Source organism: Labrus bergylta, chromosome 5 (assembly GCF_963930695.1).
Source record: "Labrus bergylta chromosome 5, fLabBer1.1, whole genome shotgun sequence".
In the NCBI taxonomy this organism is placed as follows: domain Eukaryota; kingdom Metazoa; phylum Chordata; class Actinopteri; order Labriformes; family Labridae; genus Labrus; species Labrus bergylta.
The window spans coordinates 33,076,841-33,092,778 of NC_089199.1; the positions used below are offsets into that span (position 1 = coordinate 33,076,841).

Below are 15,938 nucleotides of genomic sequence, written 5' to 3' on the forward strand. Positions count from 1 at the left end.
TAAGTCAGAAATGACTGCATGATGATGACAACCATAATGTTTAATATACCAATTTCCTCCTCCTAAGTGATACATTCAAACGTCTGTATTGGTATATTTAATAGGTGATGGAGGAGCTTCAACGCATTTTGGATAGGGATAATGGCAGCTTCATCGATGAACTGAAGGGAAGGGTGTGACTTCTGCCAGAAGGTGCAGTTTTTTCGGTGTATGGAAAAAGATGCTGAAACCCTCAATGGGAATGGACCAAGGTAAGAAATGATGTTTTGGTGTTTGGTGTAGTGATCAGTATTTAGGGTGGACCTTCAGGTATGTTAATTGTCAAGTAGATGTACTAGTGTCTTGTCATCCTTTTTCATCTATGATGGCTATCCCGTCACTTGCTGAATGTTTGTTTTTTAAAGCACTGTATCGATTATATATCTTTAATCAGATTTGACAATGTGCACTTTGTCAAGTAATGAATGTTTTCCTTTACAGCTGAACAGGCTCTTGAGATCCTACGTGTGCTGCCATCACTGTTCCCCTCCATGTCTGCTCCTCCAAAGAGAGTACGGGATGCAAGTGAGGCTCTGGCGCATGTCCTTGAGGTGAGCTGTGTAAAATGTTGCAGTATTAAAAAAATTAGAACTGAAAGTGATGCCTTTGACGATTCTGTTCCTATACGGTATGTTCTAAGCCTTGTTTTTGGAAAGATGATTTTCACTGGTTACATGTCTGTGACTCTCAATGTCACAATATGTACAAAAATGGATGCATCACATGGTAGCAGATTTTATCACCCTAATAAAAGCAAGACTAGCCTAGCCTTGGTTTTCACTTCAGGCTGTAAACACTACAGAGGGTACTGGTTACAAAATACCAAAATGATCCTTGAAACAGAAGTGCATTATCCTTATAGAATGATGTCTGTGTTGTGTGTTAAAGGAAAAAGAAGACCCTAATGTCTACTTGAAGAAGCGCCCTCTCTCCTGTCCGGTCCTGATTGTGAGTCCGTCCAACTGCCTCCTAGCGGTAGGAGATGTGCCAATAACTACGTTTCCAAAAGACAAAGTTACTGAGGGTGCTTTATACCTCTTGGCGTACTATTATACACTACACCTTACGTACCCAAAGTGTGTAGCCACTCTGCTTTCAGTCATACAGATGGAGGTCCTCTTGGACAAAAGTCATGAGAGAGATCTCACATCATCTTACAAGAAGAGCATGGCTGAGTGGAGAGCTTTTATTGGCCAATAAAACCAGTGGTCAGATGTGGATGTGGTCAGAAGTGCTTCCTCTCTCCCTACAAGGCTACTACAGTCCACATTCATTGCTTTTGATTCTTGGTTGGAATTTATCCCCGTGTTAATAAGGGGCACAGGACAATGTCAACCAACATGCCGATATCCACCGTTATATCGAACTGATAAAAATATAGTGTTGTTTATTCTGTGATTAAATGCACAAGGTTAATGTTATATCTTTACAGACTGAAACTGCATATCTTGTTTAGTTTGAACAATGCAGTCCAGTCGTGCCTATCTTTAAGTTCATTTCAAGTTTTAAGTTAATGTTGAGATTTAGCAACAGTCTGTTCAACAGATGTTGCTAATTTAGGCTTTTCTAATGTGAAAGTGTTAACTGACTTAGGTTGGGATAAAATTGAACATAGCGGTATCTGTTATTGGCCAGTTGAGTTGTAAAATGTCAGCATAGCTGATATTGGAAAAAATCCATTATCGTGCATGCTTAATAGTAATAATAATACAATGGTCATTGGCGTATCGGGGACAAGTTGGTCACATGTTCATGGTAATTGAAACCTTTTAGTTTGAATGTTACAATAATAAGCACTTAGTATTAAGAATGGATGTCAGAGGCCGAGCAGTTTGTGTGCCTAGTAGTTTGTCTTGAGGGGCTCATGGGTCAGATGTTTGGATCCGACCGTAACTACTCGCTCACATATTTGGACTGTTCTGCTATGTTTACATATTGCAGTTCCATACACACAATGAGCCAAAATGTTTATAAAAAGAAAATGTCTTTCTTTATGTAGTCCTCAGTTTATGGGACTTTTTGCTGTATAAACACAAAATAAATGTGTTGGATTAATGCAAAACTAGTTTTCATTTTTTCTGTTTTGTAAGAAGTATTTGAATGTCTTGAATCTAGAACAGTATTACTATTGTAGAGCTTACAATAAGGTAGATACACTTGAAATGATTACGGGTTGGAAAATTATGGCAAAAAAAGCAATGCCTAATACTAGTAAGCAATGCTAACTTCAAGACATTTTGTCTCAAAATGCCAATTTCTAATCTTATGTCAAGTCGGTTGTGGACTTAAATCTAGAACAGTGTCACTATTATAGAACTAAAAATGAGTTTAATAGACTTCAAACGAAGAGGACAACATGCTACTTTTGAGAGGAAAAATACAAATTTTGAGCATTCTAAGCTTATTATGAGACACAAAACGTCATAATACTTGAAAAACATGGCTAAGAATGAGTTTTCCCAGCTATTTTCAAGATCTCTCCTATCTTGTAAAGCTTAAATCTAATGTCTTATTTCAAGATATCTTATCAAGTGAATTTTCACTTGTTCCACTGGCAGATTTTTTTGCTTATTACAAGCAAAAAATATCTTGTATTAATTTTTTTTAACTTATTTCTGGAGTGGCCTTTTTCAAGTGCATAAGAATAAATCTACAGCAAGCAGGTCTATTTAAAGATAAAACAGACTGTCTTAGTCGAGACCTAAAGGAGGCCTCAGAGATTAAAAGATGGAAAGCACTCCTCACTGAGATTGTTGTTGTTGTTTGTGATTTTAGTGTAAACTGAGGATGGTTTTTGACTCGTATAGAGATTTGAGGAATCAATCTTTTTGGGTGTGAAAATTCAGCTGAAGATTTATGCTAGTTGTCTGAAATAGAGATCCACATGTTTTCAGTTCCAATCTGATTCTGATTCTGATATCTTATATCATTACTATTACTATAAGACAATTACACCAATCCATGGCTCCAACAGTTGTTTTTGGTATTATGTGTGAGGCTACACAAAGCTGGAGTAAACCCAGCAGTTCGTTGCATTGTGCTGGCTTGACATACAAACAGGAAGTAGCAACAGCTGTCAAGTTTTTCAAATTAAATCTTTTTAACTGAAGTGTAAAATGTGTACTTAACATAAAGAAGGAGCGGTTCCATCTCATCTGATCGTCGTCATGGAGACGGTTTGTGGACACTTCTCTCAGTTCAGTCTGAATATCTTCAAAGTGAGACTCAGTGAGCTGAGAATGTCTGAAGAGCCCGACCATATTTCTTGATCAGTGATGTTGATCGGTGCAGTCAGTCCCATATCTGATACATAAATGACTTCAATATTGGACCAGATACCGATATAAGATCGGATCGGTCCCATCTCTACTCTGAAGGTTATCTGTATTGTTCTGGCTTTTAACTGAGGTCTTTCATGCAAAGAGACAGAGAACACTGAATGCACCATGTTGCAGACCTAGACATTTTCATTTGTCATCACTGCTGTCTTTATTGTCCTGTGAGCCCTTAAGGTGCAGGGGAAACATGTCCCGCTCTCTCTGATCAGTCCACCTCTGCTTCAACATCGGGGTTGGAAATGACCTTTTCTATCTACCTGCCACCGTGACTGGTGGATTCAGAAATCTACCAGCTACTCTTTTTTTTATTTAAATCAGCCACTTTATGTTCAGCAGTATTGTGTAAGAACATATTATTTCATAATCAAGCCTATAGTATTCAAGAATGAGGCTGTTTTATGAAGTGAAATGTTTGAGCTATATACTGACATGCTGTTTGTCTGGCTCGTAAACAGAAAGAGTTTATTATGTGTTCAGGTAGTTAGACCAGAGAAACATGTCTCTGTGTGTTAGCTTCTTACTGAAGCTGTGGGGTTTGGAGTTACTGTGGCAGCTTAGATTGGATAATGTCACACAGAGACTAAGGTGAAGACATTCAGATATGTTTGTAGCTTCATTAAAGAAAACAGGGAAAAACTATTTCTAAACGAAAAGTCCAAAAGATGATGATGATGACAGTCAACAGGAAATATTTCAGACCCACTCACTCTTTTTGTCTAGTCTCCCCTCACCCCTAATGCACAGGTAAAAATAAGGTAAGCCACGCCCACTTCTAATTACCGGAAATCCTATCAAACCCATATAAAGGAGCATAACATAACAAATAATCAACTGAGGTAAAAATACGCATTATGGCGCCTATAGGAGTTTTGTTTCTCTCCTGTGTTTGTACTTTCTGAGTTTTTTAAGTAGCTCCTGCTGAAAACATCCTATTTCCTGGTCCGGCTGCTTCAAAATAAAAGCATTTCAAAGATAGTAAATAGGGTCTTTCATGGAAAGAATTTGTTGATTTTCTATTACTCTGTCGGGAGCAACAGCATTTACAGCTGCTCCTTTGACAACAAGTCACCGCCACAGCACGTTACTTTAAATCATCTTGGACTGAAGACAACGAGACATCAGGTGAAACACCTTCAGCAGGTAGAACTGCTGAAATGGAGATGCTAACCGCGCTGCCCTGGGCTCAAGTGACACCGAGCTAAAGCATTTCAGCACAAAGCCCATGATTGTAAACACCGACACCCACTCTGACACGAGGAGGGGGCGGGGCTCTTTGGTCACTGAGCGTGCAGGATGGCCTGGATAACTTTTGTCTTCTTCTCTCCTTTAGGTATTCTACATGAATCCCCGTTACATCCTCTTCATCCACCTGGTGGTGAACGATATGATCCAGCTCACTACAACAATAAGCCTGTTTGTCTTAAGTTATATCTTCTACAGAATTAATGCTTCACTCTGCTGCCTCATCGTAACGATGGCTGTCTTCACCACTGTCAACACTCCACTAAATTTAGCCGTCATGGCGATGGAGTGCTACATCGCTGTTTGTTTACCTCTGAGACACGCTGAGTTGTGTACTATCAGAAGAACATATGCTCTGATTGGTGGGATTTGGGCCCTGAGTGCTGTCACTACACTGCCCGACGTCTTCATCTTTCTGGCAACTGAACCTGTGCAGGTGTTTCATTCTGCCATTTTCTGTGAGATTAATAACGTGTTCAGACACCCGGTACATGAGCAAAAGAAGAATGTGTGCTACACGATCTACCTGATTGGTGTTTGGCTCACACTCTTGTACACCTACGTGATGATCTTCACAGCGGCTAAAGGAGCAGACGGAGATGCAAAGAAGGCCAGGAATACAATCCTGCTCCATGGTTTCCAGCTGCTGTTGGCTATTCTCACATATGTTTACAATCTGATGAAGATGTCTCTGATCTACTGGTTTCCTAAACATTTTGTACATGTAGGCTTCGTTTTCTACATCATCATCCAGATCCTTCCCCGGTTCATCAGTCCCATCGTGTACGGCCTACGAGACAAGATGTTCAGACAGCATTTAACTAAGTATCTGCTCTGCACAGTGAGAACAAGCATCAAACCGTGGACTGCAGCTAAACCAAGCGGCAGCATCCAGAGTTAAGAAATGAAATCAATACGGAAGTAAAAAACGCTGCAGTTCCTCAAGTTTCCACTTGGGGCTGTCAGCAGAAGTCACACACACACACACTCATGGTGAAATGCCCATTCTGACAGCAGAAATAATCAGATTCACAGCCTGGTACAAAAAACAACAACATTTGGGTCTGAAGAGTTTTGGTTAAAGCTGGCCACACACAAGACGATTCTCAAATATAAACCGATTTTAAAAATGTTGGAGACCAAAAACATGAGGACAGCTTCAGATTATTTTTAATATTAGAGTCTTCTGAACGCACACACGAGACGACTTGGCAAGAACAGGAGACCACACCTGCTGTTTGTAGAAACGACTTCACAGAAACTCGAGGGACCAAACTTCTGATTTTACATGATCAAACATGGAGGACGATCCACATTGCTAGCTGGCTCTCCTGCAGCATTCACAGGGGAAAACTGAAAAACTATACGGATGTGATCCTGGCTGGGAAGATAGATTATGAGCAGCTTTATTTAATTTGCAAGTTGAGGGTTTGTTGTCATAGTACGCAAAACCCGTTTGGTGACGGTTCCAAGTCTGCTCGCTCTCATTAGAGGTGGGAAAGAAAATCGATTCATGTAAAAATCGAGATTCTTCTTTTCTGAGATTTAAAATCGATCCAAAACGTCCAAAAATCTATTTTATTTTATCAGTCACTCCCTGCTCAGTGCTAATGCTAATGCTAGCTCTTTAACTCAGTAGAACGCCAAATGGAGAATCAAGAAGTTCAGCCAGTCTCACAGATGACTGGAGTAGATCCTGAAGTATGTACTAGGGGTGTGCACGTGTACACGTGTAACCGGTGAGTAAATCATAACCGTTTAGGAAAAATCATTCAACGAAAACCGTTTGTTATTATTTTTTTTAATTATTATTATTTTTTATTATTTTAAAATGTTTTAGAGACACACATTCAATCATCTCTGATCAAAAATAACAAATACTATTTATTTAGAGATGAATAAAGCTACAACTGTTCCACTTTGACAACGTTACTGCACTCACAAATGCACCTATTCCGCTTCATCCGGGTAGGGGGGATTGCGCAGGGTCAGGCCCATTCGACTACGACCATATTACTAAGCGGAGGAAAAGAAACTAACGCAGAAATCCTTTGTCTCTTGTCCTTTTAAAAAATAGAGATTTCATACTCATCATGGTAGTTGTTTTATCATAGCCTTGTTATAGGCCTAAAATAAATACATACAGGTATTTGTTTTTACAAATTCTATGGCAAGTTTTCTGTGTTACTTATATAGCCTACTTCATAAAGCACAATTGTATCTGTCTGACAACTTTGAGTGGCAGCAGTGATGCGGAGGAATCTTTCTGAAAAGCGGCTGCACCCTCCATTGGTTGTATAGCATGACTGCGGTCCACTTTTCTCTTAACCGTGTACACGAAAAAAATGACGTTGTGTAACCGTTCACACCCCTAGTATGTACTCATTCATAAATAGACTTTGAATCCAGAATCGTTTTGAATCAAAAATCGAAATCAAACCGTAAGACACCCAAAGATTCCCAGCTCTACTCATTGGCTGCTTCAGGTTTTCCGTCTGAGGCAATCCGACCAGGAATCATAAATATCAGACATGTTTGACATTTATGATTCCAGAGGGGGGAGGCTCCGACTTGTTCGGGAGCAGTAATATAATCATAGTGACAACACACTCAAAAGATCGGATATGGCAGGCCTTAAATCAGAACGCGCCGCCCTGACCGTGGTGAACAGGCAAATGGGCCCAAAATCTTCAAGGGGGCCACCATCTAAAGGCTGACTGATTGAAAAAACTGGCAGTGTGATATCTTTTCTGACTGGGATAAAAAACAAAACAGGAAGTTCTACCAAATAATAAATGTAATAAATAAATGTATATTAAATGTAATGAGTTTCATGGGCTTCAATATGAGCTAAATCAACTTCATTGAACTTTACGTCTGTTACTCTTAAGGCTGCATAATATGAAAAAAAAATGTGATGTGTAATAATATTGTTGGATGTATGAAAAGTGATAAATAAACTATTATCAAGGAAACTTTGGTATTTACTTACAGCTATTTGCAACAAATTTCTCCTGAATCTAAAACAAACACGACATGGTTTTTTTTTACACTAATTTGTCTGATAACGAGCATGAACTCCATCTTACTGCATCAAAATGATTTAAGAGCCTGGCTGTTACACACTAACCTCCATTCAACATGTGAATAGTAAAGTTTAAAGATGATGAATGGAAAACAGAAATGTCAGCGTATGTGAGGAGAAGGAAAAAACTGCCAGGCGCTGCACTGATTCATGCAACCTCTCCAACACGTCTTGATGAGATTTCAACGATGAAATTTGGTTGTAAAGAGGGTCAAATCAGTCCTGAACCAGAGACTGTAGATATAACAGTCCCCTGTCTGTTCCTGCAGGGGGGCGCTGGAGTCCCATCGATGGCGGTCTCCATGTTGGAAATGCTGTCTCAGTCTAACTTTCAGTCAACCTAACGACAGGCTGAGAGCTGGAGCTGAGGCGGGTTTTCATTTTCATTTTCATTTTACCTTTATTTATTCTCGAGAAATCATTGAGGGCAACCCTCACTTACTATGACGTCGAGAGTACAATTAAAACGAATAAGAGACAAAAAGACAAAAAACAACAAAGACAAAGAAGAATAAGCAGTAAGCAGGTAACTACAGTTAATAACATTTACACTTCATGAGTACAGTGAACTGTGATCAAGTTTTAAAATTGACCCATGGTAACCATTGTATTGAGTTTGAATGTGTTTTGTATTGTGTTCCAGGTGTGTGCAGCACAATAGGTGAAGGATGTTTTCCCAAAGTTCGTTTTTACATGTGGAACCGTTAACATTAGCCAGTCACTTGATCGAGTCTGATACTGATTATCAGCCCAGATTAATAAAGAAGTGATGTATGCTGGTAGATTATCCGCAAGTGATTTATAAATAAATAGCAGCCAATGCCGTTCACGTCTAACTGTTAGTGAAGGCCAACCAACTTTATCGTACAGGATGCAATGATGAGTGGAATATTTGTCACCAGTGATCTGAGGGTGGAGTGATAAACTGTGTCTAATGATTTTAGGGTGGAGGCAGAAGCATGTCTATAAATGACATCCCCGTAGTCCAGAACAGATAGGAAGATGGCTTCAATTATTCACTTTATACTCACTAAAGGGAAGTTCATTTTGTTTCTGTACAAGTATCCAATTTTCTGTCGTAGTTTAGTGGTTAATGTATCAATGTGAAATTTAAATGAAAGGGATTGATCCAACCAGATGCCAAGATATTTATAATGAGGTACTCTTTCAATATTGTGACCTTCCAGAGTTGTTATATGCAACTCATTGTCTGTGGTATTTCTGGCTCATGTAAAGAGCATGTATTTAGTTTTGTCTGCATTCAGTAATCATTTTAAGTCAAGGAGTGCATTTTGTAATTTGTGAAGTGCTTCTTGTAAAGTTTCCATTGCTAAGTGTACAGTCTCAGCAAAACAATACAAAACTGTGTCGTCAGCGTAGAGATGGGCCTTACAATTTGTAAATACAGAAGCAATATTATTAACATATAGATCGTGAACAGCACAGGACCCAATACAGAACCTTGTGGAACCCCTTTTGATAGTGGTAAGTATTCAGAGCGATCAGATCGTACAGTCACACATTGCAATCTATTAGACAGATAATTCTGGAACCATTTAAATGAGGAGTTGTCAAAACCAACATCATGTAGCCTCTGCAGGAGTATGGTGTGATCAACAGTGTCAAACGCTTTAGTTAAATCAACAAAGAGGGCAGCACAGTATTTCCCTTGATCAACAGCAGATACAATATTATTTATGACAAAGGTAATTGCTGATGTGGTGCTGTGTTTTTTTCTGAACCCAGACTGGTGAGGACTTAATATAGAATTTCTTGAAAGGAATGACATTGTTGACTAATGTCTCCAGGATTTTAGAGAGGCTGGACAGTTTGGAGATTGGCCGGTAGTTGTTGAATTTGTCTATATACACCTAGCACAGTCAATGATCTGTTACAAGAGATTTGAATTTGTAGAGCAATACATTCAAATGAGTGAGGTATAGAGACGGCATTTAAAACAGTAACAGATATAAAGTCATTTACATATATAGCCACGCCACCTCCTCGTCCCTCTCTGTCTTTTCTGTACAAATTGTAATTATTTATTGCAACTTCCGAATCATGGATACTCTTTTTAAGCCAAGTTTCTGTCAGTACAAGGATATCTGGGTCAGTTTGTGATACAAGAGTTTTCAGATGGTCTAATTTAAACTGAGCACAAAGACATCTAATATTTAAATGCATAAAACCTAAGCCATTTCTTGACTTAAAAGTCTGTGGGTTAAATAAAACTTGCTCAGAGTCACAGGAGGGCCCACTAGCAGATAGCAATGGTTTTGGTTTAATTAGAACTAAGTTATCCTGGTTACAAAACCGAGAATCTAGATCCTGTCTAATTTTAGTGGAAAGAAGTGGCTTCATGCACCAGTAGATGGAGCTAGGGAGCCATCTGGACGATGAGAGTGGTAAGGAGAGAGAGTTCCGGTCGCTAGTGTCCAGGTGTGCAGAAGGGTTAATTTGTCATTTGCATCTTGCGGAGGTGATAGCATAGAAAATGTTTGAGGCTAGCGCGTGATTGCCTTGAGGATTTGGGTGGATGCCATCTCTATTAAAAAAGGATGCACACTCCCAGAACATATTGAAGTCATCAATAAAAACAAGGTTGTTTGAGGAGCACACTGATTGTAGCCAGGTGTTCAGGCTAATCAACCTGCTGAAGCGGCCTACACCTCGATGGAATGAGGGGATCGGTCCTGAGATTAAAAACAGATTTTTTGCAGTCCTCTCTTCCTGTACAGCTCAACATGTCCATTGCATTGCATGATCAAAGAGTGTCATCTAGTGGCCAAACACTATGTTTACAACTGCAACATTTATAGACAACATTCACAAATAAAATGGAATGCACAATACTAAGTGGACTTCTCATAAATGATATAAGTGACCACCTTCCTGTTTTTGCTGTTTTTCCAAAAAAATTTGACTACAGAATGAAATCAAGTCGATCACATGCAAACTTGTTAGACTTAAAACACCAGACTACATTGCTGCCCTCAAGATGGACCTAGGGAAACAAAGTTGGAATGAGATTTGTGCTAAGGATGACCCCAAGAAAGCTTATGAGATGTTCATGACCATACTAAATGCACTATATGGAAAAAACTGTCTGTTAAGAAAACATACAAACAAACAAAACTATGCTGACAAGCCATGGATTACTAAGGGGATAGAAAACGCATGCAAAAAGAAAAAAATATTATATAAGAGATATTTAAAGAAAGAACAAAAGACTTAGAAAACAAATATAAGACATATAAAAATAAATTAATTAGCATCATGAGATCTAGCAAGAAAGAGCATTATTATAAGTTATTGGAGCAGAATAAGAACATACAAGGAACATGGAGAGTGCTAAACAGTATCATTAAAAACTGAATAAGCAGATAGCCCTATTTACTTTGTAAACGATAACAACACAATGATAAATACAACAAAAAAAATCACCAACGAATTGAATCATTATTTTGTTAATGTTTTATACAATTTAGCAAATGCTATTGTAGAGCCGACAAATAAAGAGGGAGTAGATGAAGATATTGTTTATAAAAACTCTGACACCATCTTTATTAGTAGTGTTGATGAAAAGGAAATACTTGACATCACAAACAAATTTAGAACAAAAAGTCCACTGATTGCTCTGATATTGATACTGGTCCAAGCTATTCCCGGAGCAATACAAATTAGTGTCATCAGCAAACAAAACAAATTTTAACAATTTAGACACTCGACAGATATCATTTATGTACAGTATAAATAGTTTGGGGCCATAGTTTTTCCAAAATTTTTGAGAACTGGGAAAGCAGAGAGATTGGTCTATAATTGTATGTCTATCTCCATTTTTCTAAATAGGGATGACTTTTGCTGTTTTCATTTTGTTGGGAAATATACTGTACCTGTTTGGAGGGATTGATTGCAGATATGTGTCAGTGGCTTAACAATACATTCAATAATGTTTTTAACTAGCGACATATCAATATTAGGAACTTCAGGTCCGTCAATGGGTGTGGTGTGACCAAGGTTTGGAATTTTGATTTAAAGCACTTGCAGGAGCCCATTAATTGGAAAAGAGTATGGGAAAATGTGTCTTTTTCATCCCGGAATTACAATTAGGGGTTAACTTACAAAAAGGGGTTAACTTGTGGAATATATACGCCATGGAATTAAGACTGTATAGATCACTTTCCAGATTTAAATCTTTGTTTAAAAAAATGGTGTTTAACAAATATAAAAGGTCGATTTGATTATTTTTTTGTGTAACTTCTGTTTTGTTTTTGTTTGTTTCATTTTTTTTGTTTTGAAAGAAATTCTTGTAAAAAAATGTGTTCTCATATGTTCTGTTTTTTTTTGTAACCAAACTAGTAGTGTCTTAAATAATAAGATTTGTAACAAGGGTAGGTGTAATAAGCTAAACCTTCAGCCTACACCTTTTCGGTCAAAATGTTTTTTTTCTTGTCTTTTCATGATTGCAAATGCCTTTATACATTTCTTTTTTTTATTCTAGCATTTCAACGCATTTCCTAATGGAAACTTTATATTAAAAGTGTGTCTGATACGGCAGATTTTAGGATAAATCCTTAGTCAGGGACAGTTTACTTTTAACCATATAGCCTAATCTGAATCTTTACGGCTTTAGGGGGTGCTGGAGGCCTCCACTCTCCTGTCTCTAAAAAAGGCAGAAAAAGCCCCAAAAGGGGCGCTGGTGGATCAGTGGTTAGTGCGTGCGCCCTATGTGTGGAGGTTGTAGTCCTCAAAGTGGGCGGCCCAGGTTCAATTCCAGTGGCTCCTTTCCTGCATGTCATTCCCTACTCTCTCTCTCTCTCATTTCTGACTCTATCCACTCTCCTATCTATCCATTAAAGGCACAAAAACGCCCAAAAATACATCTTAAAAAAAAAGAAAACGCCACAAAAATTAGTCATAAAAAAATGACAACTTTATTCTCGTACTATTACGACTTTAATCTCGAAATGTGGTTTTCTCGCTGTCGGGGCCCTAATGCTTCTTCTGTAGTGGGTAAACTTTCTCTTTGTGAGGTCATCATGTTACAAACTAAACTCTGAATGCTCCGATGAGTCCCCTGATGACTGAAGTGTGTTTTCCTCTTGGAGGGGGAACAGACGGCGTTCTTCTTTAAAGGTTAAAGAGACGTGGCGGTGAGTGAAGCCTCTGATAGGAGAAACTCCTGGAGGATTCTGATTAAAGATCAGCTCCACAGGGATCAAACCCAGAGACTCATTACTGACACTGACCTTCTGAACGCCTCTCTGTGGACGCTGATGCAACGCCAGTTTGTTCATCTTTGTTTTTGACTCTGAGCTGGATAAACACGGCGCCATCTTAGGCGAGCAGAGCGGGAAGTGAGTGTCGCTAACCGGATGTTACGTCACTTTTACCGCTCACAAACACAGCTGAGCCCCCAGCGTAGAGGAACAGTGAAGAAGAAGAAGAGCAGCCTGCGTAACTATGGCAACAACATGAGTAACCTGTATAACCTGACCACGCCCATCGTCCTCCATGTTTGTTTCTAATCTGAAGTCACATTTGATCACGTGAGATTCTGTGAGATCTCATGTCTGTAACATCGTTACTAACAGCAGGCGTGTGGTCTCGTAGTCAGGCAGTCTAGTGCAGGGATTTCCCGCCTTTTTCCTTGGAGTTCTCTCACAAAAACAAACATTTATCATTCTGGTAAAAGGTCAAAGGTCATTCAGGTGGGTTCAGTCTGCAGCAGGTTGTGTTCTTTACCTTTTCTCTCACTGCTCTCTACTCTGAGGAGTCTCATTGGTCAACAGAGCTGTCAATCATGGTGTTTTATAAACATATCGTTTTATACCGTTATTTTAGAGATAGGAGAGTGGATCGAGTGAGAAACCGGGGAGCGAGGGTGCATGCAGGAAAGGAGCCACATGATTACGATCTGATGGCACATTAATGAAGGAATTAATTATTTAAAAATATCTAAAAGAAAAGTCTTAATTGCTTATTTGGTTAAAAATTAAAGCTAAGGGGCGCCAGTGGACTAGCGGTGAGTTCATGTGCTCCATGTACAGAGGCTTAAGTCCTCAAGAGAGGGTGGCACGGGTTTGAATCCGACCTGTGGCTCCTCTCCTGCATGTCGTCCCCCTCTCTCTCTCTCTCTCTCTCTCCCTGGTTTCTGACTCTATCCACTGTCCTGTCTGTAAAACTTAAATGTATTCAAAGCCCAGAAATAAAGCTCGTAATAAAAATGTTCTTCACAGCTTTAAGGTTTCTAAACTCAACTTGACGTTAAAGTCTGTCATCATTAGGATCAAACTTTCATCTCCTCAGAGGTCAGTGAAGTTCACTGATTCATGTTAAAGTTTATAAAAGAGTACAAACATGAGGAACGAAGCTGTCCTCTTCTGGGACCGTCATTAGATCATGATCACGTCTCCAGAGAGCGTTTAGTTTTATAACCTCTGATCAGCTGTTCTCTGTGAGGACGCTGCAGCTCGTAATGATCTGAGTCCTCACAGATCATTATTAAAGGTTATCTTAATGACAAAGAAGAGAGACGAGGGTAATAACTCCCTCTGATGCTGTGTGTGTGACCTTTACTAACAGACTCTAATGAGGGCTGATGGGAGAGATGCTCGTTTGTCCTGCAGCATCGTTCACTTCCTGAACACACCGAGGACTCGTGAAAATGTCAGCAGGTCCCTAAAGTCCACCATGAGCGACTGCTCTGAAGAAAGTCTGAGGAGGTTTTGTTTCAAGAGTCAGGCTGAGACACAGAGGATGTTTCTATTGTTGTTTACAAGAGTAAAAAAGTTCAAGAATGAAGAAGAAGAAGACGGACTCTAATCAAACTAATTCAGCAGTAAGAGCCTGAATCTTGTCCTTCATCCTTTCAGAGCCTGAAAACCCACAAAGTTAGAAAAGACATCAGGCCCTGTGTCCACCTGGCGTTTGTTCCAGGCAGAAAAGTGCTGACTGTGCGTTCAGGAGTTCTAGCATCAAGTGTTGCATAAATAGAAAAGCGCTGCACGTCCGTCCCGTCTCCATGACAACAGTCTGATGACGACGGCCGCTGTATGAGCGACACTGCTCCGTTACTTTTTACAGCATGTTCTATATTTGAGATTGTTTATTTCCCGATCAGACACGGAGCGAGGAGGACGAGGGTACAAGACACAATTTGTAAGAGGGAATATCAAACTTTTGGAAAAGAGCTCCGGTTATGTCAACAGCGCCTTTCTGAAAAGTTAAAATTACAACTTGAGCGCTCGGAGCAGTTGCACAAAAAAGGTGCTCGGAAAAAAGACGCTGGGCGCTGTGACTTTTCTCCAGCTGAGAACGCTCTCTACTCATTTAAAACAACTGAAAAAAGACGCTCAGATAAAAAGCACTCAGTGGACACGATGTATGAATGATCCGGTGTCAGCAGCTCTGTGGAAGTTCAGACGTAGCCTAGCTTGTACCTGATGTCAAATAAAGGAGGAAGTTCACGCTCTACATTAAAGAGATAGTTCCAACGTAGGCTTGAACTTCAACTTCAACCATGGGTTCTCAACTGGTGGGTCAGGACCCAAAAGTGGGCCTTTGAGTTTTATCATGGTGATCTTAGTTTAACTGTTAGGATGGTTACGTTCCATATCTTCACATGAAGCAGAGCTGAAGGGCTTTTCAGTTAGGTGTTGAAAAGTGAAGCCAATCCTGAAGTGTAACATCCTGCAGTTCCTGGAGTGTCCACTAGAGGCTGGCTGCAGAAGCACAGGAAGTCACATACACACCCATTCTAAAAAGCCTGTTTTTACAGCAGAGATGAACATGTTTACAGCCTGGTTCAAAAAACCAAATAGGTGTGATTAGCTCATGTCTGGATGGACACACACTGTACGGGGGGTGAATGTTTTGATGACTCATCAGTTTTGATTTGGATAGGATAATACTTTATTGATCCCCAGAAGGGAATTTCGGGCGTTACAGCAGCACAGACAAGAAAGCTCAGAAATACACATTAAACAGAATAGATAAGATAAATAAAAAAATAAATAAAAAATAGGGGGTATATACAAGTACAAAATGAATGATGAAGTTAACTATGCAGGGAATTGAGACAGTATTTGCAGAGAATGACAAGATAAAGTGACAAGTGATTAAAGTGACTTGGTATGATAAATAGCAGCAAGTAATGTAAACAGCAGAGAAGAGAGGCAGTGTTGTACCACAGTAATGCAGAGTGCAGTTATATAATATAATGTAGTATAATA

At 39.4% G+C, this 15,938-nt stretch overlaps 1 protein-coding gene across 1 annotated transcript; it reads left to right on the top strand.

Moving 5' to 3' along the window:
- Positions 1 to 241: 241 nt before the first annotated feature.
- LOC136179288 (odorant receptor 131-2-like) lies at positions 242 to 5,520 on the top strand. Its single transcript, XM_065955379.1, has 4 exons — positions 242 to 251; positions 481 to 590; positions 928 to 1,014; positions 4,708 to 5,520. The coding sequence occupies exons 1-4, from the start codon at positions 242 to 244 to the stop codon at positions 5,518 to 5,520; spliced, it is 1,020 nt and encodes a 339-aa protein (XP_065811451.1).
- Positions 5,521 to 15,938: the final 10,418 nt, after the last annotated feature.